This window comes from Pteronotus mesoamericanus, unplaced genomic scaffold (assembly GCF_021234165.1).
Source record: "Pteronotus mesoamericanus isolate MK-2021 breed Mesoamerican mustached bat unplaced genomic scaffold, CSHL_Meso_final scaffold_507, whole genome shotgun sequence".
Lineage (NCBI taxonomy): Eukaryota > Metazoa > Chordata > Mammalia > Chiroptera > Mormoopidae > Pteronotus > Pteronotus mesoamericanus.
Window position 1 is genome coordinate 16,879,719 of NW_026555319.1, and position 20,700 is coordinate 16,900,418.

The following is a 20,700-nucleotide window of genomic DNA, read 5'->3' on the forward strand; positions in this document are numbered from 1 at the left end:
ACCTGCCCACAGCAAAGGAGGAGTCCAGTCTCTTTTAAGATGCAAGAGAATTTAGTGAAGCTAAACAGGGGAATAGTGGGTGGAAATAAAGGAGAATTGAGAGGAACCCCCAACTCCATCCCTCCCGGTTCCCTCCAGGACGAGGTTTCTGCTCTCAGCGAGGGAGGTTCTCCCGGGACGCTGAGCGCTTCATTCTGTCCCCAGGGCTCAGTCAGGGGGGTGCCGCACTCCGGACCTACAGGTCAGCACGGTCCGAAGGGTCTTCAGCGGGCCTAGCAGGCGCCCGCACGTACTCAGGGGGCACAGGGTCGTCGGGCGCTGCCTTGCGGTAGAAGCCGAGTTCCTGCACCAGAGCATTGATCTCCTCGCGGGTCATTTCGCTGAGTGGGATTCGCTGAAGTGGAGGGACTGGGTCAGTCTGCTAGCCTGCTTTTCGCCCCGCCCCCTCCACCTCCCAAGGCCTCACCTCCAGCTCCTCGTAGCGGTGGCCCAGCAGCACCAGCTCTGGGTCGGCCCCCGGGAGGTGTTTCATTACTAGGTTGTGGCTGGAGAGTTAAGGTGGGGAGTGGTGGGGAGTGGTGGGCCCAGGCAGGGGCTCCCAGGGCCTTGCTGATGTGAACAGCACAGGCTTGTTTGCCGAGGGAGGGCAGGGATCCCCATTTACACGTGAAGAAATTAGGATCCAGAGAAGTGCCCTCCTCTCCATTCCTGTGTCTGACAGTTCTCATTAGTCAATTTTATTTGCCTACCCAACTTGGAGACCTCTGAGCAGACACTACCAATCAATCCTACTTGTCAGATGAAAACCATTTGTCATCCTATCTGAAATGAAGTAGAAGGACATTCTCCCAGATTCCCTCCCTTTCTCCCTCCCCCAGAACGGAAGAAGGATACTAGAGTGGGATGTCCTGGGTGACAAAGGCCTTCACCTGGGGAGAAACCAGAGTATCAGACCCTAACCCCCTTAAGGTGCCAATGGGAAGCCGAAGCCCAGCGAGGTGCAGCCAATCAGGTGCAAACTCCAGATACCAGCCCAGAGGTCCTCCCCCACCCAATCCTTGGGACCATGTGGCCCACTCCTCAAGAGGCTCAGGGAACAGAGCTGGGACCCCTTCCTTCAAACTCACCTCCTTCAGGCGATTCAGCTGTCATCCCCCACAGGTCTAGAGAGGAATAAAATGGGATAGGTCAGGGTAACCTCACACCTGCCCCAACCACCCCCAAAGCCATTTCGCTGTCATTTCCCACTTGGGTCAGGCTGTGGATTACTCCAGCAGCTCCCAAGGTGTGAAGATGGAGGCCTCTTGTAGGCAGAAAGGGAGACTCTGTACAGACAGAGAAAAAGATCTAGGAATACTAACGGAAAAGAGGGCAAGGCCAGAGACATTAAGGGCATTTACAGGCCCTGGGACTCTTGCCTGTACATCTTGCTGACTGTTAACTGACTCTAAATGCCCGAGAAAAATGGTCATCCTACTTCTCTCAGGGGGTAGAGACCTGGGCCTCACCTTTGGCCCCTAGAGCCTGAGGGTGGAGCACACCAGAAGGAAACAGCTCAGAACTGCCCTGGGCACCCCCATTAGAGACACCTGCCATCTGTCCCTACCCCACCCCAAGGAGAGCTGGCCCTCCCTGCCACCTGAGATGCAGCCCCATAGACCATCTGGTTGCTTTCCCAACATGGGAAGATGGGAGGGCTCCTGCACTTCCTGAGGGAAGAGGAGCACCTCCCAGCAGGACTCCAGACCCCAGGACCACTCATTCTATTCCTCCCTCCTCCTGCCTCCCCTCCTTTTAAAAGGGTTTTATGTATTTATTTTTAGAGAGAGAGAAAGGGAGGGAGAAAGGGAAGGAGAGAAACATTGATGTGTGAGAGAAACATCCATCGGTTGCCTCTCACATGCCCCAATGGGGGACCTGGCCTGCAATGCAGGCATGTGCCCTGGCAACCAGTAGTTGAACAGGGGACCTTATCGTTTGCAGGACTACGCTCACCCCACTGAGCCATGCCTGTCAGAGCCTCCTCTAGCCACTTTGGTCAGACAACTAAGGCCCAGAGAGGGACTGTGATGAACCAAGTCACACAGCAAGACAGGGACTCTGGTGGAGAATTTCCTCCCGGAAGCGTGTAGGAGTTGGGGGGTTACTGTAGAGTATTGATAATGCAGTTCCTAGCCCCCTTTCCTAGCTTCTGAACGGTGGGGGAAGGCACCCAGAAATCTTCCCTCCCCCAGGCAAAAGAAGAGACAATCTGGAACTGGGGTGGGGGAGGAATTCCAGGAAAAAGTGGAGCGATGGAGGGGGGGAGAGAGGAGGAGGGAGTTGGGCTCCAGGGGACAGGTTTCGAAGAGCCATAGGCCAGGAGAAGAGTTAGGGGACGGGGTCAATGTGTCTGGGACCCCGCTGTCTGATCTGATGGGGAGCTAGGGAAGAGTTCGGATTTCCAGGCCGCAAGATCCAATGTCTCGGGCTTCCACGGTGGGTGCTAGGGAGTCCGTCCAGAGGCTGGGAAGTAGGAGGGATGTTCCCAGAGCCGACGGGGACTCGGAGGTCGGGAGGATCCTGGGGCCAGAGCGGGCGGTGGTTCCCAGGCTAAGGGACCGCAAGGCATGGGAGCCGTGGCCCCTGGGCTGGAGGCCGGCACACTCACCTCTACCCGGGCTCGGGCAAGGCCATGCAGACGGTTCCAGTCGGGTCGGAAGGTGGTGGCAGCGGCAGCGAGTGCCGCGAGAAGCAGCAGCAGGGGCGGCGTAGACAGCGGGAGACGCATCGGAACCGGGACGAAGAAAATCCGCAAGCACGAGGTAAAATGCTCGGCCGCTGCGCCACGTCTGGGCCTGCGAACTGGCCCCGCCCCCGCTCGAGGCCCCGCCCCACCCACCAGAGATCACGCCCCCAGCTCCGGGTGTTCGTCCCAGGGCCTGCAGGGGGTCCCCCAGCTTGCTTCCAGTGGGGTTCTGACCGGCCCCTCCGGCCCTCAGGCCTTTACTTTCTTGGTTCCAAGGGTGTCCACGCTCCCCCTGCCGACAGAGAGAGTGGACGCTCCGGCAGGATGCGGACAGACAGCGCCGTCTCACGCCTGTAGGGGGCGCGGGTGGGATGCGGACGGATAGGGGTTTCTAGGCCATACACGGGACTTCCAGATGGGGAGACTGAGGCCTGGGGAATTCCTGTTTATGTTTTTTTTTCTTTTAATCTCTCTGGACGAAATTTCGATTACGGTTTCAATTCCCCGGAGCACGTATTGAGATGATAGGTACATTACGTACTCTATAGGAGCTGGGATGATAAAAAGATTAATACCCATAAAGCCTTTTAGAACAGTACCTGCCACAGTATTAGTTTTCATTATTCATTCTTTACCTCATAAAAGCCCTATGAACTCCGTTTTGCAGGTTAGGAAACAGGCAAAGATAGGTAAAATGTAATTAAATTGTGGATCTGGGATTTGAACCCGAAATGCCTCTGGGCTTATCTCACCAAAGATAAGTGGACCGGGATGCTACCTGTCCTCTTCAAGCTCAAGGCAGATACAGCAAATTGAACACAGTGCTCTTTCCACTGAATCTAGACTGGGACTCAAAATTATTCTCAACATCAACAGCATTATGATTTTCATGGACTCTAGGCGTTTTTGCCTCTCTGAACCCCTTCCTCCATTAAGAAAATATATTAAAAATTGGATTTTACAACTGCTTTGATAAAAAAAAATCCAGGCTGGATTCATTATTATATATTCATTTTTCTTCTGATTTTAAAAGAAATTAGAACAAAAACATTTTCTGGACCCCTAAAAGTGTCATGGACCCTAGACACTGAGTCTAATGGATGTCAGGTCTGCACTAAGCCCTTTGCTCACCCTGTTACCTCCCATTTATGGACTTGATTATAAAGGTGTAATACTGATAGCCTTAGACCTATTAATTAATATCTATTCTTTATAAATACATGAGGACACTATAAATATAATTGATTCTGTCCAGACTTTTTTTTTTAAAGACATTATTTATTTATTTTTAAAGAAGGGAAGGAAGGGAGAAAGAGAAACATCAATGTGTGGTTGCATCTCATGCGCCCCCTACTGGGGACCCAGTCAGCAACCCAGGCATGGGTCCTATATTGGGAAAAGTATGGGTGAAAGGCCAGCGCTTAATCCACTGAGCCACACCAGCCAGGGCTCTGTCCAGACTTTTAACATGATAGACTAAGTCTAACGCTCCATTGACTGCTGTGTAAGTGTGAATTCATCCAAGCTTCTGAAGGGCAATTTGACTCAATAATCAAAACCCTAAAAATATTTCTTCGGCCCTGGCCGGTGTGGCTGAGTTGGTTGGAATGTTGTCCTATAAACCAAAAGGTCACAAGTTTGTTCCCTGGTGAGGGCACATACCTAGGATGCAGTTCTGTTCAGGTTGAGGCACATGAGAGAGGCAACCGATCAATGTTTCTCCCTCACATCAGTGTTTCTCTCCCTCTCTCCCTTCTTACCTTCTCTCTAAAATCAATAAGCATGTCCTCAGTCGAGGATTTATACATATTAAAAAACATAAATATATATATTTTTTAAAATATGTAGAAATATATATGGAAACATACATATATTTCCTTGACCCAGTCGTTTCTTCTCAGAATTTGACCCAAAGTAATCATCAGAGAGAGGACGAATCATTAGATAGAGCTTATTTATCAAAACACAGTTTAGCCCTGACTGGTGTGGCTCAGTGGGTTGACCGCAGTCCTGCAAACCAAAGCGTTGTACATTTGAGTCTCAGTCAGGGCACACGCCTGGGTTGTGGCCTGAGTTCCAGGTTAGGGGTGTGTGAGAGGCAACCCATTGATGTTTCTCTCACATATCAATGTTTCTCTCCCTCCCTTTCTCCCTCCCTTTCCCTCTCTCTAAAAATAAATAAATAAAATCTTTAAAAAGAAAACAGTTTATCATGGTAAAAAACTGAAGATACAACCTAAGTATGTCACAGCAGGGAATGAATTAAATAAATGATGATACCTCCATATGACTGAAAACCAGGCAATTGTTTCAAATGATGTAGCATAGTGTTGATTGACATGAAAAATGGTCATTGTTAAAAAAATCCTGCCACCAAACAGCAATATCACTGCGGAATTGTGATGCTCTGGGCTTCAAGTCACAGAAGCCCCAACTGACTTAAAAAACAAACATTTTGCCTCAAATAACAAAATAGTTGAATGGCATGGAGGGCTTTAGGCAAAGTTTAATCCATTTGATAAAGTTGTCGAAGCTTGATCTCTCTCCATTCTTCTTTCAGCTGATCATTAGGCCAGTTACCTGCATGGCCTCAAGATGGCTAACCAGGACTGTAGACTTCTTCATTCACATCCAATCGAGGGGTAAGTTGTTTTCTCTTTTTTGTTTTTTTTTGGGGGGTGCTTTTTTTTTTTTGTAATCTCCTCAGGAGAGTAAGCAAACTTTCTTTCCCAAAAGTCCTCCTTATAATCCACTAGTCCATTCATGATCCAGTCATGTGGCTGGAAAAATGGGAATTACTCAATGGCTTAACAAATTGGGACCCATTCCTGAAGCCTGTCAAGGATATGGACTGTAATGGACATTGTGACAGCAACAGGGCAACCAACCAATTTTATAAAATGTGTATATGTAAATATACAGGATGTGGCAATAAGAGAGTTACGATTGTTCATATGGAAACTTATCCAATCATTTTAAAATGATAATACAAGAATGAATTGTTTCACGTACTCACACTGTAAACCTACTTTTGCCTCACCCTATGTATGCCTAGACCAAAAACCAAACCTAGAAGGAAACAACCCAAGAAGTCAAAATGGTCATTTCTTGGTAGATGAAATTATAGGTGAAAATTTTCTCCTTACACTTTTCCTGTATTTTCTATAATAAATATCTATTACCTAAACACAAAGAGTAAATTTTCTTTAAAAAAAACAATGGGCCTTTACGGGTTGCCCAGTTGGTGGGAGCATCACCCTGTACATCAAAATGCTGCTGGTTAGATTCCCAGTCAGGGAACATACCTAGATTTCGAGTTTGATCCCTGGTTGGGGCACATATGCGAGGCAGCCAATAGATGTTTCTCTCTCTCTCTCTCTCTCTTCCTCCCTCTCTAAAATCAATTTTAAAAATATCCTTGGGTAAGAATTAAAAAAAAAACAAACCATACACTGGGACTCACGTCATGGGCTCCCCCTAACAACCCCATACCTCAGCAAGGGCCTCAGAGTGGCTAAAGACTGAGGCCCCATGGACATGGAGCCTGTGGCTTTTCTGCAGACAGAACCAAGCCTCAATGCCCCATGGGCCCATGTTGTTCACTGGATAGATGCCACCAAACCACTCTCATTGCATTAATCTGGATGCTGTGGCCTGGAGGGCCCACAACCTGGGCTGCTGAGGGTTGAATAGCCAGCCAGTGGAACCAGAGGTAGAGACACTGGCCACAGCAGTACCGGGAACTTTCTGCACCAGCAGCCACGGGAGGCCCAGAATCTCCCAGAATGATCTCTGATTGTAATCCATTCCCTTATGTAGCACCTCGTAATCTAGGTCAGCAGCCTTCCTCAGGTGGGGCTGGGTTTGGGGTTTAGTCTGTGATGGGGTCAGGCTGAGACAGGATCACGGTGAGCCCTTAGCCTAAGGCCAGGGTTAGAACTGAGTCTGGGGCTGGTGTCCCTGCTCAGCCAATGATGAGGCTTGGACCTCACTCTGTGGCCAGGATCAAGGCTTAGTCTGCGACCTTACTCAGGGCTCAGCCTTTGACCAAGTTCAATGCACAGAGTGAGTTTAGGGACCAGTCTGTGACCAGAGTTGTGTGACCCAGAGTCAGAGTTCAGTTTGAGCTCAGGATTCAGTCAGTTGATTAGGCTCAGGGCTTAGTCTGTAAACAGGATCAGGATTCAATCTTCCACCAGGCTCAGGGTTTAGGTAATGACTGGACTCAGAGCTCAGTCTAAGCTTGGGGTGAGGGCTCACTATAAATCAAGGGTTAATCTAGACTAGAGTTAGGGTTAGGCTTAGGGTTAGTGTTCAGTCTGTGACTGTGACTCAGTCTAAGGCTAGGATCATGGCTCAATCTGGGTCCAGAATAGAGGTTTAAGTCAGGATCAGCCTTAATCAGGCTTGGATCCGGCTATGTATATGACCAGATTCAGGGCTCTATCTAAGGCCATGGTCAGAGCTCAGTCTAGAGCTGAGGTAGCGGCTCAGTCTTGGCACGAGATCAGGGCTCAGAGAACACCAAGGTTGGGGCTCGGGTTGGATCTGGAATCAGGGTCAGGGTTTAATCTGGCTCTATGCTCTGTTCTAAGCTCTGGTAAAAAAAGTTTCTGAAGACATGGGAGCCCGGGGCAGGTCAGCAAGCATGAAATAAGAGCCCCCGGGCAAGCTTATGTCCCTGCAATAAGGTTCTCCTTGCCTGCTAAAGCTGGGTGTCCTAGAGCCTTCTAACCTACATGGCTCTGCTGCCCGAGATCCCCTCGCACCAGAATAAAAATAGCCACTCACTTCAGAGCAGCTGACAGCGGGTGCCAGGCTGCCTAGGAGGAGGGGGAGTGGAGGAGAGGGAGGCAGGACGCCTGAGCTCAGCCCCAGCTGTGTGACCTTGGAAAAGTCAGTCCTCCTCCTTGAGCCCATTTCCCGGGGGCTAAGTGGGGTGTGAAGATGACGCCTACCCCAGAGGATGAGAACAAGGGGACAGCGACATAACATGTGGCACTTGGTATCAACAAGGAAGCCTGGAGTGAAATCTTGGGCAGAGAAATGGTCCCCCATGCCCTGTACATTCTTCTCCTCCAGGAAGCTCTCCCTAATGCTTTTCCCACCTTCCCCAGTATACTCATATGGAGAACCCTCTATATCTCCAGCCATTTCTCAGTGACCACAGTGTGACCTCCTTCACGGTGGCCCTGGGCCAGGGTGACCAGGGTGTAGAAGGAAGAACAGACCCTTCTGTACCACTACCACTCACAGGAGTCCCTGGGATGCAGATAGAGGAAGAGGAAGAGGAAAAAGAGAGAAGCAGGAGGAAATACACCTGCCCACGGTGTATTTCCTTTGAGCCAAAGGGCCATGAGGGCATATGTCCAATTTTGCATCCTTTCATAGGCAGAACCTTCCACACTCCACCCCTTTGCACCTGCTGCTTCCTCTGCTTCCCAGGAACTTACTCTTCTTTTCAATTAGGCAATGTGGACTCACCTTCAAAAAAGGGGTTCAATGGTCACCTATGTGGGAAGGAATTACCCACTATCTCCCCAGGAGCCCCATTCTCTCTCCCCTACTGGCCTCAGTTTCTTCCTCTGTCAAATGGGGATCTTATTACCAACCTTTCAGGGTTACTATGGAGAGTAACCAAGATAATCTGCCAACCACCAACTCTGTCCTTTCCTATTCCCAACCCAAACAGCCTGAAGGTTAGCACTAAGAGTTTCCAGAAGGGGGCTGGACAAGCTGTACCCTGTGCCTCAGTACACACCCCACCCCCTCCAGTGAGGGAAGGGAGGGAGCCAGCTATGTGCAGCAGGGGGCGGTTCTCCCTGACAGCTGCCCCCGGCCTGCCGCCCTGAGCCCCAGAGCCTGTTATCAACCAACTTAGTCATCACACCAGGAGCTCAAATATAGATCTCACCCTGCTCCCTTCTCAACCACGGTCCACCCCCCACCGCCTTCCCCTGGTAAGGCCATGTCTGGGTCTCAGAGTCCCCTACCCTTCCCTGCAAGGATCCAACGACCCTGGGCCTCAGTTTCAGCATCCACCAAATGGGAATGTTAGAGATGATAACGGTGACGGTGTTGACGAGAGCTCCAGAGCAGCTACCCTTACTGGGGACTTACTTGTGCCAGGTTCTGTGCTAAACACTCCATATGGACTATCTTGTTGAATCTTCACAGCAACCTTTGGAGATATCAACTGTTTTTATCTCTTACACAAATCAGGAATCTGAATGACCTTCCCAGGTAAGTCAGTAGCAGTGCCAGAAACAAAGTTTGCTGCAGGGTCTGAGCTCAGGGAGGAGATGACAGAAAACCCTGGGCTGCCCAGCTAGGGCAAAGTAGCGCTCTGCACACTCATTTGCATGACATTTGCCTGGCTTCCAAAGGACATTGATGTCCTTGTCCCAGTCCTCCATGACTAAGCCTGAGGGCTTGTCCCAGGGGGCCTGGATTGCATCAGAAGCCCAGTACTGTTAGGAGTGTCTCAGTTATCTCATTTGTAAAATAGGAGTCAGAGGGCTGGGCAGGGTAAGTTCAAATTTTCCTTCCCTCTCTGGTGGCCTGCATGCCTCTACCATGCCTGCTCTCACTTCCTTCCTCACCACCACCTCCACCTTCATCTCTAATCCTTCTTCCATCAATATAACACCCCTCCTCCGCTTTTACTATCACCCTTATCACCATTGCTACGGCCCCTTCATTCTACTGCCTCCACCACCGCCACCATCTGCACCTTTGTTATCACGCCTCTTCTATTACCACCATCATCAGCTCCACTACCTCCTCCCTCGCTCCCTCACAGCCCTGCACTCCCATCATCGTAACTACATCCATCATCATCATGACGACACACTTCATCGTCTCCGCTGCCACAGTCACCTCCCCCATCACCACCATCATCGCCTCCACCGTCACGGTCCAAAAACTTTTCTGCCCCAGGGCCCTGATATGCTCTGGGTCTCCCTCTCTGCAATTCCAGCTTCACAGAGTTGCTGGCCCAGAAACACAGGCTAGACCCAGAGACAGTCAAGCACAGGTGAAAAGCCCATCCAGCGACAGAAAGTCATATGTCCACATGACTTTCATGTAGGGCACCACACAGGCCTATGAGGATGCAGAGGTGGCTCTTGCCCACCAGGGAGCTCTCGTCAAAAAACTGAACATTATCTGCTTAAACTGAGTAGGATCACTCTGAGCAATTCCAGGGACTTCTTAGCAGATAAGAATGAGAATAGGGAGAAGGAAGAAGCAGAAGGCCCATGGCCATCCCTGAACCTCGTCATTCATTCACTCATTCATTCATTTGTTCATTTGTTCAACAATCATTTCCAAGGACCTGTTGGAGACCAAACCCTGTGCTAGGTCCCGGCCAAAGGGGCTCCCAGGACTCTCTGGCCAGTTCATTCCTGCACTGCTGGCCCTTCTCCACCCCCATTCCCTTCCTCCAGATACCCCAATGGGTTCATATTGGTCTTGGGTCACTGAGGATACAGCCTTTCCTCATTGAAATGCAGGGAACCTCCCCAGCCTACTAGGTGACCTTGAATGTGTAGCCTCTCCAAAGCCACGCCCGCTGAGTACAGGAGAGAGGAAAGCTGAGAGGAAATGGGCTGGGCTGGGCCTGGCTGTGAGAGTCCCAGGGCAGGCAGGGAGGTGTCTGCGGAGGAGAAGGGGCCTGTGCTGAGGCTGAGATGGGAAAGGACTCCAGTAGCCGGAGCCCGGGAGTCTGGCTCTGGGATGGGAAGGACAGAGCCCGGCAGGCGGCAGGCACCAAGGCCTGGAAATGGGGCAAGGGTGGGGGCCAAGGCAAGTCCTGAGCTGGCAGAGCACCAGGAAGGCCACAGGATCAGGGTAGGGACTCAGGTGTCCCTGGGGCTCTGAAGAGGGTACTGACCTCTCAGCTACTTGTTTCGACTTTTCCCTCAGGTGTGTCAATGCCCCTCCCTTGAGCAAGGGCCAACCAGGCCTGCTGGTGGAGTGGCGGAGAGGCGGAGAGGGACAGACAGACAGCTTACTCCATGCAGCCAGCTGGAACTCAGGCCAAGTTCCCCTTCATTCTACTTCAGCCGTCAGGGGACAGGCCACCTTGCCCTGGCCACCTCTAGGTTGGGAAGTGGATGCCTGTGCCTTTAAATTCTCAGCAGGTTGAAACGGCTGATGACATCACTGGTTCCCGGGAGCAAGCGGAGGAGCTGGAGCTAGAGCCTGAGGGAGCCCAGGCTGCCAGGGGCTGCAGACATGGAGGGCCACAGCAGCAGTGGCAGCAGGAGACCAGGGACACTGGCTGGCCTGGGCCCCCTGCCCATGCCCCATGGGATTTTCCAAACTGGAGCACCCTCCAAGGTAAGACCCCTAAAACCTAGCCTCTCCATTCCTGATCCTTAGTCCCACACCCCCCCACTCACACACTGCAGGCACCCTGGTGACCCTGGCTGAGGGACTGGCACTCTCCTCTGTCCATTGAGCAGGCATGGGCGAACAGGGCACCTTGGGGCCTGAGGGGGCAGTGATGGGACACCCAGACAGAAATGGAGTGAGCTATCTCCAGGAGCCTGCAGGAGCACACTGGACTGAGTGTTAAGGGAACCAGCTGTGCTCCAGCTTTGCTGTGTGACCTTGGGCAAGTTGCTTGTCCTCTCTGAGCCAATGCAAAATGAGGAGGCTTGTCCCTGAAGACTAAAACTGTGACATCTGGGATGTCTAAGTTGTTAGTGCTGGAGGCGGTGTGGTGGTTGGTGGTGGGGGTGCACAGTGGGATACCTGGAGCCAAGGAGGATGCCCACAATGCATCCTTAAAGAGGGGAGTTTGGGGATGGAGGGGGAAGCAGAGTTTCAGGTTCTCTGAACCGAGAAGGGCATGGGATGCGGACAGACTGCATCTCTGGAGGCAGGGATGCAGCCACCCCAGGGCAAGTGTGAATCTTCTGCCCTCCCTTGCAAAGGACAATATCCTGTCGTCTGGAGACAGGGGCGTCAGAAACAGGAGATGGATGGGGAAGGAAAAGGAGGTCCCTACAGGGCTGGGTGACTCCTCCTCCGCCTGCTGGACGAAAGGAGGCTACCTGCTTACCTGTCCTCAGGTGGGGGAGAGGGAGAAGAGGGTAAGAGGGGACAAGCTGGGCACGGAGAGGTGTGACACCACACTGAACAGAATCCTGGACTTGCTCTGAACGTTAGACTCACAGCCGGTGAAGACGGACGATTCCGCAGGGCTCAGGTGGCATCCTAACAAATGTGAGGCTCATAAATGCAGAGAATATGAGGCTAAGGTTTCCTGGAGCCAGGTGTGGCCAGGGACACTTCACCAGCTTCCTTTGTTTTACAGACAGGAAAACTGAGGCCCTGGGCAGAGAGGTGCTTGCCTAAGGTCACACAAAGCCGGGCTGGGGACTGACATGGCCATCCTCAGCCCCAGGCTCTTGCTCCTGCATGGAGTTCTGGGAATGGGTGAAGAGGACAGAGAGGGCTATGGCCAAGGTTTGAAATGTTTGGTGGGGAGAACCTGAGGGTTCCTGGGAACTGGGGCAGAAAGAGGGGATACTCAACAAGCTGGACCTAGGGTGTAGAGTGAGCAGATCTGGGGTGTCAAGCCAGTAGCCCTTGAGATGGGACTGCAGGAAGTTTGTCCAGGAAAGCTGGCTCCAGCCACTCAACACTCCAGGGTGGCCAGGGAGTGGGTGCCATCCAGGGAGTTTCAGACTCACCCTCTGCCTCATTTGAGTCATGGGTCCTAGTTTCCCCATCTCTGAAAGAGGTGTCAGACCTGAGAGAGTGGGTAAGGTTCTGTGTCCTGTTTCCCCAAAGAGAAGCTGTTTTGAAGCAGGATGGATTGAAGTAAGACATTAGGAAGAACTTTCTTGGAAAGATGTACTTTTTTTTTTTTTTTTAGCTAGATGGAGTCTTCTAGGGTCTATATGGAAGTTGGAGCCTAAGCCGCTGGTTAGGGTTACCCTGTGTCTTTAACTTGTCCTCTACAAGGTGGACTCAAGTTTTCAGCTCCCAGCCAAGGAGAATGCAGCCCCAGTACCCTTGGAACCAAGGCTGGCTCTGGCACCTATGGGGCCACATGCTACTGTGCCACTTTCCTCAGAGGGGACAAGGCTGGCTTTGTCATCTCCTCCACCCTTCCTGGCTCCACTGACTAACCCTGGAGGGCAGAAAACAGCTCCTGCCCGCCACAGCTCCAGCCTGGCTTCAGCATCTGTGGGCCAGTTGGTGATGCCTGCCTCTGCTGGGCCCACGCCTCCTCCAGCAACTTCAGGCTCGGTCCTGGCTCCAACATCCCTGGGGCAGCTGGTGATGCCTGTCTCAGCTGCGCCGAGGCTGCCTCCAGCCACTCCAGAGCCCAGGCTGGCTCCAATGTCTAGGGACCAGAAGCAGGTACCACCTGTCTCCGTGGGATCCAAGCCAGCACTGGCCACTTCGGGCCTCAGCCTGGCCCTGGCGTCTGAGGAACAGCGCCCACAGCCCCCCTCCAACTCTTCCCCAGTGCCCAGTCCGATTCTATCGCCCTCCCAGGAACAGACCCTGGCTCCAGCATCCATGGCATCAGCCCCGGCTTCTGTGGGACGGACACCAGCTAAACAGAGGGGTGCCCCAGCCCCTAGGCCTCTCCCCGCTTCTGAAGGGCATCTCCAGCCTCCGGCTCAGGCCTCCAGTCCTGCGGGCTCCCCATCTTTGATCCAAGCTCCCCCAGACCCCCGGATCTCTCCCTCCTTCCGAGCCAGGCCTGAGGTCCCCCGCAGCAGCCCTGAGGATCCTGTCCTGCCCCAGCCACCCCAGACGCTGTCCCTAAATATAGGCCAGGGCCCTCCAGAGCCTGGTACCCGCTCCCCAGGACTTCTGTCTCCCACCTTCCGGCCAGGGGTCCCCTCAGCCCAAGCCGTGCCCCCACCTCTGCCCAAGCCACCCCGGTCTCCCAGCCGCTCCCCCAGCCGCTCCCCTAACCGCTCCCCCTGTGTCCCCTCAGCCCCTGAGATGGCCATCCCCAGGCCTAGCACCCAGGGTGTGGGGTCTGGTGGGCACCTGAGCCCCAGCCTTCAGCCCCAAGAAATTCCAGTCCCAGCCACCACTTCCCCTTCTACATCCATCTCATCATCACCCTCCTCTTGGTCAGCTCAGCCTACCTGCAAGAGTGACCCCGGCTTCTGGTGAGGGCGCCCTCTCCCAAAAAACATTGTTGGGGCTTGCGGTCTGAGACTAGCCATCCTTCCAGGGTGGCTTGCCCTAGTCTGCCCTAGTTTACCTCCCTGAGGAAGTGTCCTTGGGTGGGCAGGGCCCACTCTGGGACCCTCAGAAGACAGCATCCCCTCCTGAGGGACTTGCTCACCCCTAACTCGATTGATCTCCCCTGGGAGAGCCTGGAAGGGGGGATAGTGGGCCCACTGTGTGTCCTTCTGAGGGTTTACACCCACACCTGCCTCAGTTTACTTCCCTAGAAAGAGCCCTGTGGGAGGGAGCTCAAGCATGAGGAAGTGGTGCCCTTCAGTAACCCCTCCTATACTGGCACCCCCAGGGTCACTGTGGTCACGTGGAATGTGGGCACTGCCATGCCCCCTGACGACGTCACATCCCTCCTCCACCTGGGCAGTGGCGGCGATGATGGTGACAAGGCAGACATGATTGCCATAGGGTGAGGGGGCAGGGTGCGTGGACCCTCTCTCCAGCCTCTCCTGTCTCCAGACCCTCGCCTGTGGGAGGGGCTTCTAGAGAGTCCCCCAACCCGACAGCCACCTCACCCCACACCCCAGGTTGCAGGAAGTGAACTCCATGATCAACAAGAGGCTCAAGGATGCGCTCTTCACAGATCAGTGGAGTGAGCTTTTCATGGATGCGCTGGCACCTTTCAACTTCGTGCTGGTAATGCCTCCCTCACCCTCTGGATGGGCAGAGACCCCTGGATTCCTGGCTTCACATCTGCCTTGATTCACTGTGGGGTCTGCTGGGCCTCTGTTGCTGGGAAAGGGCAAGGGCGGAGAAGCTGAGGTTGTGCCCTGTACCTCAGCCAAGTCGCCTCCCACCGCAGGTGAGTACTGTGAGGATGCAGGGCGTCATTCTGCTGCTGTTCGCCAAGTACTACCACCTGCCCTTCCTGAGGGACGTGCAGACCGATTGCACGCGCACTGGACTGGGTGGCTACTGGGTAAGCGACGGAGAGGTTGGAGCAGCTGCAGTCCTAAGGGGCCTGTGTATTAGTCCCCAGACCCCTTGCACTGGAGAAAGATCTCTTCCCCGCGCTCCGCCCGTTACTCTGACGCGGGTCTCTCCCCACCGCCGTCCTCTATTTGCTAGACACCGCCCCCTTCCAGTCTCTGCCTGGGCCGGGGGTTTAGGGGGTGGTCCCAGTGCTCTGCCCCTTTCCCTAGATCCCTCTCCTCTCCAAGCCACCTCCAAGGACTGGCTGTCCCCGCCCCGCTGTGTGCCCTGCCCAGTGCCTCATCTCCTTGCCTGGACCCTACCCATGACCCGCCCAATCTTGCCGCCCAAGGGCAACAAAGGTGGAGTGAGTGTGAGACTGGCAGCCTTCGGACACATGCTCTGCTTCCTCAACTGCCACCTGCCAGCACACATGGACAAGGCGGAGCAGCGCAAGGACAACTTCCAGACCATCCTCAGCCTGCAGCAGTTCCAAGGGCCGGCGGCACAAGGCATCCTGGATCACGAGTACGGGCCGGGGCGGGGCCAAATGGAGCTTGGGCGTGGCTAGTGAAGGAGGGGTGGGCTGCCGCCGCGAGCGTCCGCTACCTTGCAAGAAGAGACCTAGTACCCTGCGGGTGGGCCTTGTGGGGAAAGGCGGGGCCTATGGAGGTGGGTCATCACCCAAACTACAGCTAGGAACGGGAAGGTAGGGTGAGTTTGATGGGGGCAGAGCCTGGAGGGTGGAGATTTGCTGAGGGGCAGGGCCTTACTGAGGTTCTGAACCTTTGGTAACTCTCCTCTAGATCTGCCCCCCCACTGCTGCTCCTTGGGGTGCGGGATGCCCCGCGGCCACCCAGCCACTGCATCATCACCACTAGGGGCATTCAGTGTTGTCGGGTTGGCGGGGGCCGGGGGGAGGCTGGAGAAGAATCTGGGTTGGGTTCTTCCACCCCATGGACTCCACTGATCTCCCCCCCCAAACAGCCTTGTGTTCTGGTTTGGGGACCTAAACTTCCGAATCGAGAGCTACGACCTGCATTTTGTCAAGGTTGCCATTGACAACAACCAGCTCCACCAGCTCTGGGAGAAGGACCAGGTGCGGAACCCCAGGCTGCACCCCAAACCCCCAAGCACACAGAGTGTGCCTCAGGACACACCTGTCCTCTAGGCTCTGGCCCTTGCCCCTTGCCCTCACCCGCCCTGCCCATGCTGTTGTCCAATTCTGCCTTTCTGGACCCTCACAGCTCAACATGGCCAAGAACACCTGGCCCATCCTGAAGGGCTTCCAGGAGGGACCCCTCAACTTTGCACCCACCTTCAAGTTTGATGTGGGCACTAACAAATACGATACCAGGTGAGCCTGGCACTGTGATGAGGTGAGGATGTGGGCTGAGGTCTTCTAGATAAAGGAGACAGGGGGGAGGGGCTGGAGGCGAGGCTGAGGGCTATGCCTTGACCCACTGCCCCTGAAACTCAGGCTATGCCTGCCCAATGCAGTGCCAAGAAGCGGAAGCCAGCCTGGACAGACCGCATCCTCTGGAAAGTCAAGGCTCCAGGTGGAGGTCGCAGCCCCTCGGGGCACGAGAGCTACCGGCTCCAGGTGACCCAGCACAGCTACCGCAGCCACATGGAATACACAGTCAGTGACCACAAGCCTGTGGCTGCCCAGTTTGTCCTGCACGTGAGTCCTGGCCTCACCCTCTTCTCATGACACACCCAAGCCCAGCTCAGTATTCTGCAGCCCACCCCTTTCACCTGCCCTTAACAGCACCCATTTGTGTAGCAAAGTGGGAATGGGTTATGATCACCGTTTTCAGATGAAGAAACTGAAGCTCAGAGACACAACATCACTTGCCCAGGGTCACACAGCTGGTAAAGGGGAAAGTTAGGAATTGAACCCAGGCTAATTTGATTCCAGAGCCCATGCCTTTTCCACTATCTCTAACTCTCTTCTTCCAAGAAAAGTTTAGGGCAACTTATGTTAAAATTCACATTTATTGTAAGACCAGAAAACTCAAAATGTTTACTCAAATCCCATGCAGCATTCATTCATATTCACTTATTATTTCTTTACCATCATACCATATGCCAGTCACTATAAGAAAAAGGTAGTGATGGGGAAAAGGAGGAGAGATACAAAAAATACAAAGCTAAACTCTACATAGTTATTTAGCATTGTGTTTAGGATTGGGGTCCCTACTTGCCCCAACAGAAGGGGAAATGCAAGAATGTCAAAACTGCACCTGAGAGACTATGTAATCCAGCTCTCTGTTTTTCTGTAGAGAAACCGAGGCCTCTAGTGTGGTAGGCATGCACCCAAGTCGCACACAGGCTCAATGGCAGAGCAGGATAGATTCCATCTTTCCAGCCCTGAAACCCAATGCTCGGCTCTCTGACTCTTGATCTGATAAGAGGGAGCACTGCAGGCCAGAGAATGTTTTCCTTGGTAACTTTGTCACGTGAGAAAGGAAATATTCCTATGTCTGGCCTCTTGTGACCTTTGGTAAAATGCTTGGATGTGAGGTTTAACCCTCACCTTGAGAACCACTCCTTTTGGATTCCCTTCCCTGACCCTCCCTGCTCATCCAGGACTCTGTCCCTTGTAAAACATTACCTGTTGAGCACCTACTACATGTGAGGCCCTATGTGAGGCCTTGTGTGGGGCACTTTACACACGTTATCTCTTTGAATGCCTTCGTAGGCTCTGAGATGTCCAAACTCTCCTCTCAGTCTTACTGGTGAGGAAAACTGAGGCTCAGAAAACTTCAGTCTCTTACTCAAAGCAACAAAATCTGAAGAGGAGTTAGTGGGAGTTTTGACCCTGCAAGGCCCTGGAGGGCATTTTAAATTGCCCACCCTGGCTAGGCCAGCTGTTGGGAACCTGCCACCCTGGCTAGGCCGGCTGTTGGGAACCGGCTCTGGGCAGTTTGCCTTCAGAGATGACAGACCGCTGGTGCGGCTGGAGGTGGCAGACGAGTGGGTGAGGCCAGAGCAGGCTGTGGTGAGGTACCGCATGGAAATTGTGTTCGCCCGTAGCTCCTGGGACTGGATCAGCTTGTACTGGGTGAGAAGGGCGGGGTGGTCAGTGACTTGGGGAAGGAAGGACCTAGAACCTAGAGGCAGTGAGAGGCTGGGCTATTTTTTTTCTGGAGCAGTTTGGTTCAGAAGCTGAGAAGGGAAACCTGACACCGGATAAATAGGGAGCAGACAAAAGCCTGAGGCTGGCACCACCTGAGCCTTCTCTGGGGGACAGAGGTGGAGCCAGTCCCCCAGCCACCTGCTTCCCAGCAACCCCACCCATGTGAGTGACCCTGGGCGGAGTACTCATGGTTATAAACTGTCTTTATGGACTGATGACAAAGTCATAGTTACCTCTTTAAACAGATGAGGAAGCTGAGTGTTGGGTTGGCTAGGGGCTCACCTGAGGTCACAGGGCAAGTTAGTAGCAGAACCTAGAACTGAACTGAGGTCTCCAGGCTTTCGCCCAGGGCTCTTCTTGCCCACTCAGGGGTATTCAGTTTGCCCCGGAATATTCTGTACATCATGTCTCCTTTATAAGCATAAAGGCAAATCATTAACTGCACACCTACTGTGTCCTGGGAAGTTTATGGGATGCTTTACAAACAGTAGTTCACTAGATCTGCTGAACAACCCTAAGAGTTAAATAAGATCATCCAAGTTTATAGACAAAAGCTCTGGCATTCAAAGAGGTTGAAAAATTAACCAAGGGTCATGCAGCCTGTTAATGATAGAGCCAGGGCCAAACCCATGGTCCACTAACTTCAAAGCTGTGTTCTCATTCAATCCTTAAGGAGGCTCTGAACAGAAAGAGCCCTAGTTTAGGAGGCAGGAAACCTGACATTTATCCTAGACCTGCTCTGCCTCAGTTTCCCCATCTCTACCATAGCTTCAGAGGCCCTTATCTCAGTCTGTTTGTACTGACTCAGGCCCAAGGGTACGTGGGATATTAGATGGTCTCCGCTGACTGTTGCCTCCTGTCCCTGGGCAGTTTGCCTTCAGAGACGACAGACCACTGGTGCGGCTGGAGGTGGCAGACGAGTGGGTGAGGCCAGAGCAGGCTGTGGTGAGGTACCGCATGGAAACTGTGTTCGCCCGTAGCTCCTGGGACTGGATCGGCTTGTACCGGGTGAGAAGGGCGGGGTGGTCAGTGACTTGGGGAAGGAAGGACCTGGAGGAGCAGCTGGGTACCCAGGTGGGATCATGGCTTCTTCAGAGTTTGATGCCACACGGGGAGGCTGCTGGGGTCAGGCCATAGGGGTGAGAGCCCCGATTCTTCTCACCCCAGGTCGGTTTCCGCCACTGCAAGGACTACGTGGCTTATGTCTGGGCGAAACACGAGGATGTGGACAGGAATGTCTACCAGGTACTCAAGGGAAAAGGAGGAGGGGAGAAAGTCCCCACTGCCTGTGGGGGGTTCTGCGGCAGCCTCCCTGACCCCAACCTGGGCTTATTCCCTGGGTCCACCAGGTGACATTCAGTGAGGAGTCGCTGCCCAAGGGCCATGGAGACTTCATCCTGGGCTATTACAGCCACACCCACAGCATCCTCATTGGAGTCACTGAGCCCTTCCAGGTGAGTAGGCCAGACTGCAGGGTCAGGGGTGCCAAAAGACCCCATTCGAATGCCACAGCCTCTACATTCTGCCCCGTGGCCTTTGACGAGTAGGCTGACCTCCCTGGGTCTGTCAAGAAGGAGCTTTGGAGTGGTTCCTAGAGGCCTCAGGGGCCAACTGGGGATCGGAGCACTCCAGCGACCAACCTTCTCGCACAGATCTCGCTGCCTACCTCGGAGGTGGCCAGTAGCAGCACCGACAGCTCAGGTACCAGCTCGGAGGATGAGGACGACAGCACCCTGGAGCTGCTCGCACCCAAGTCCCGAAGCCCCAGCCCTGGCAAGTCCAAGCGGCACCGTAGCCGCAGCCCAGGCTTGGCCCGCTTCCCTGGCCTGGCCTTACGGCCCTCTTCCCGTGAACGCCGAGGCACCAGCCGGAGCCCCTCACCCCAGAGCCGTCACCTGCCCTGTGTGGCCCCCAACAGGGGCAATGATGGAGGCAGCCAGGGCAGCAGTGAGGAGGGGCCCTCTGGGCAGCCTGGCCCCTGGGCCTTCTCACCATCTGTGCCTCAAAGCCTAGGCTTGCTGCCTGCCTTGCGCCTGGAGACTGTAGACCCTGGAGGTGGTGGCTCCTGGGGACCTGATCAGGAGTCCCCAACCCCAGACAGCCTGTCTCCCAGCCCCCAGGGCCGGCAGAAGTTGGAGGAAGGGGGCCTGGGGCCCTGAAGGCAGGGTGGGCTGGTGGGTGCAGATGGCTCCCACTCTGCCCCAACCTTCTGCAAACCCATCTGCCTCCCTCCTGCTGCTGCTCCAGCTTTATCCACGCCTGTCACTCTGTCCTGGCCAGGAGCGGCCAACTGGGGTTCCCTCAAATCAATCCTGGCGCCTCAACTGTGACAATCAGCCAAGCCCTCTCTAGGCCCCCATCTGGGATGGGGTGGTGGGGCAATTCTAGAGGTCACTGATTAGGAATTAAATTCTGTAGCCTCACCTCTGACTCCTTCTTGTTAGCAGTCTGGGGGTGGAAGTAGTAGAAGAAAGGGACCAAAATAGAGGACGACAGATCTGACAATTACCAGGCACCAGCTGTTTACATTACGCATGCCATCTCCTTTAATCTGCACCTCAGCCCGGAGTTGTAGTGTTGAGTTCAGAGCAGTTCTTGGCCCCATTTCCCAGGCCTCCAGCAAGTTACATGACCGTGGTCTGGCAGTGTATGTCAGAGGGAGCAAATATTTACTAGGTCCTAAGCATTGGCTGTG

At 53.8% G+C, this 20,700-nt stretch overlaps 2 protein-coding genes across 7 annotated transcripts; one reads left to right on the forward strand and one right to left on the reverse strand.

The window, feature by feature from the left end:
- Positions 1–32: 32 nt before the first annotated feature.
- Positions 33–2,843, reverse strand: SELENOM (selenoprotein M). The gene is made up of 5 exons (XM_054594283.1): positions 2,651–2,843; positions 1,128–1,163; positions 895–929; positions 467–545; positions 33–394 (listed from the first exon to the last, which is right to left on the reverse strand). The coding sequence occupies exons 1-5, from the start codon at positions 2,768–2,770 to the stop codon at positions 236–238; spliced, it is 429 nt and encodes a 142-aa protein (XP_054450258.1). The 5' UTR covers positions 2,771–2,843; the 3' UTR covers positions 33–235.
- A 7,723-nt stretch (positions 2,844–10,566) lies between these two features.
- INPP5J (inositol polyphosphate-5-phosphatase J) lies at positions 10,567–20,429 on the forward strand. Of its 6 annotated transcripts, none has more exons than XM_054593931.1 (13): positions 10,567–11,071; positions 12,819–13,878; positions 14,244–14,360; positions 14,479–14,587; positions 14,754–14,870; positions 15,216–15,391; positions 15,851–15,962; positions 16,111–16,220; positions 16,364–16,547; positions 18,876–19,013; positions 19,173–19,250; positions 19,355–19,459; positions 19,658–20,429. In XM_054593931.1, exons 1-13 carry the CDS (start codon positions 10,846–10,848, stop codon positions 20,162–20,164), a joined length of 3,039 nt encoding a protein of 1,012 aa, XP_054449906.1. In that variant the 5' UTR covers positions 10,567–10,845; the 3' UTR covers positions 20,165–20,429. The 6 variants fall into 6 exon arrangements, with proteins under 6 accessions (XP_054449906.1, XP_054449908.1, XP_054449911.1 ...); XM_054593933.1 differs by having other exon boundaries at positions 18,876–18,929; XM_054593932.1 differs by having other exon boundaries at positions 10,903–11,071; positions 12,707–13,878.
- Positions 20,430–20,700: the final 271 nt, after the last annotated feature.

What these genes read in the sequence shown, in the direction of transcription:
- INPP5J (XM_054593931.1), top strand. Translation starts at nt 10,846, where the DNA reads ATGCCTGTGCCTTTAAATTCTCAGCAGGTTGAAACGGCTGATGACATC. An exon ending in CACCTTTCAACTTCGTGCTG is followed by an intron (nt 14,588 to 14,753) that starts GTAATGCCTCCC and finishes CTCCCACCGCAG; the next exon opens with GTGAGTACTGTGAGGATGCA. An exon ending in CTGGACTGGGTGGCTACTGG is followed by an intron (nt 14,871 to 15,215) that starts GTAAGCGACGGA and finishes TTGCCGCCCAAG; the next exon opens with GGCAACAAAGGTGGAGTGAG.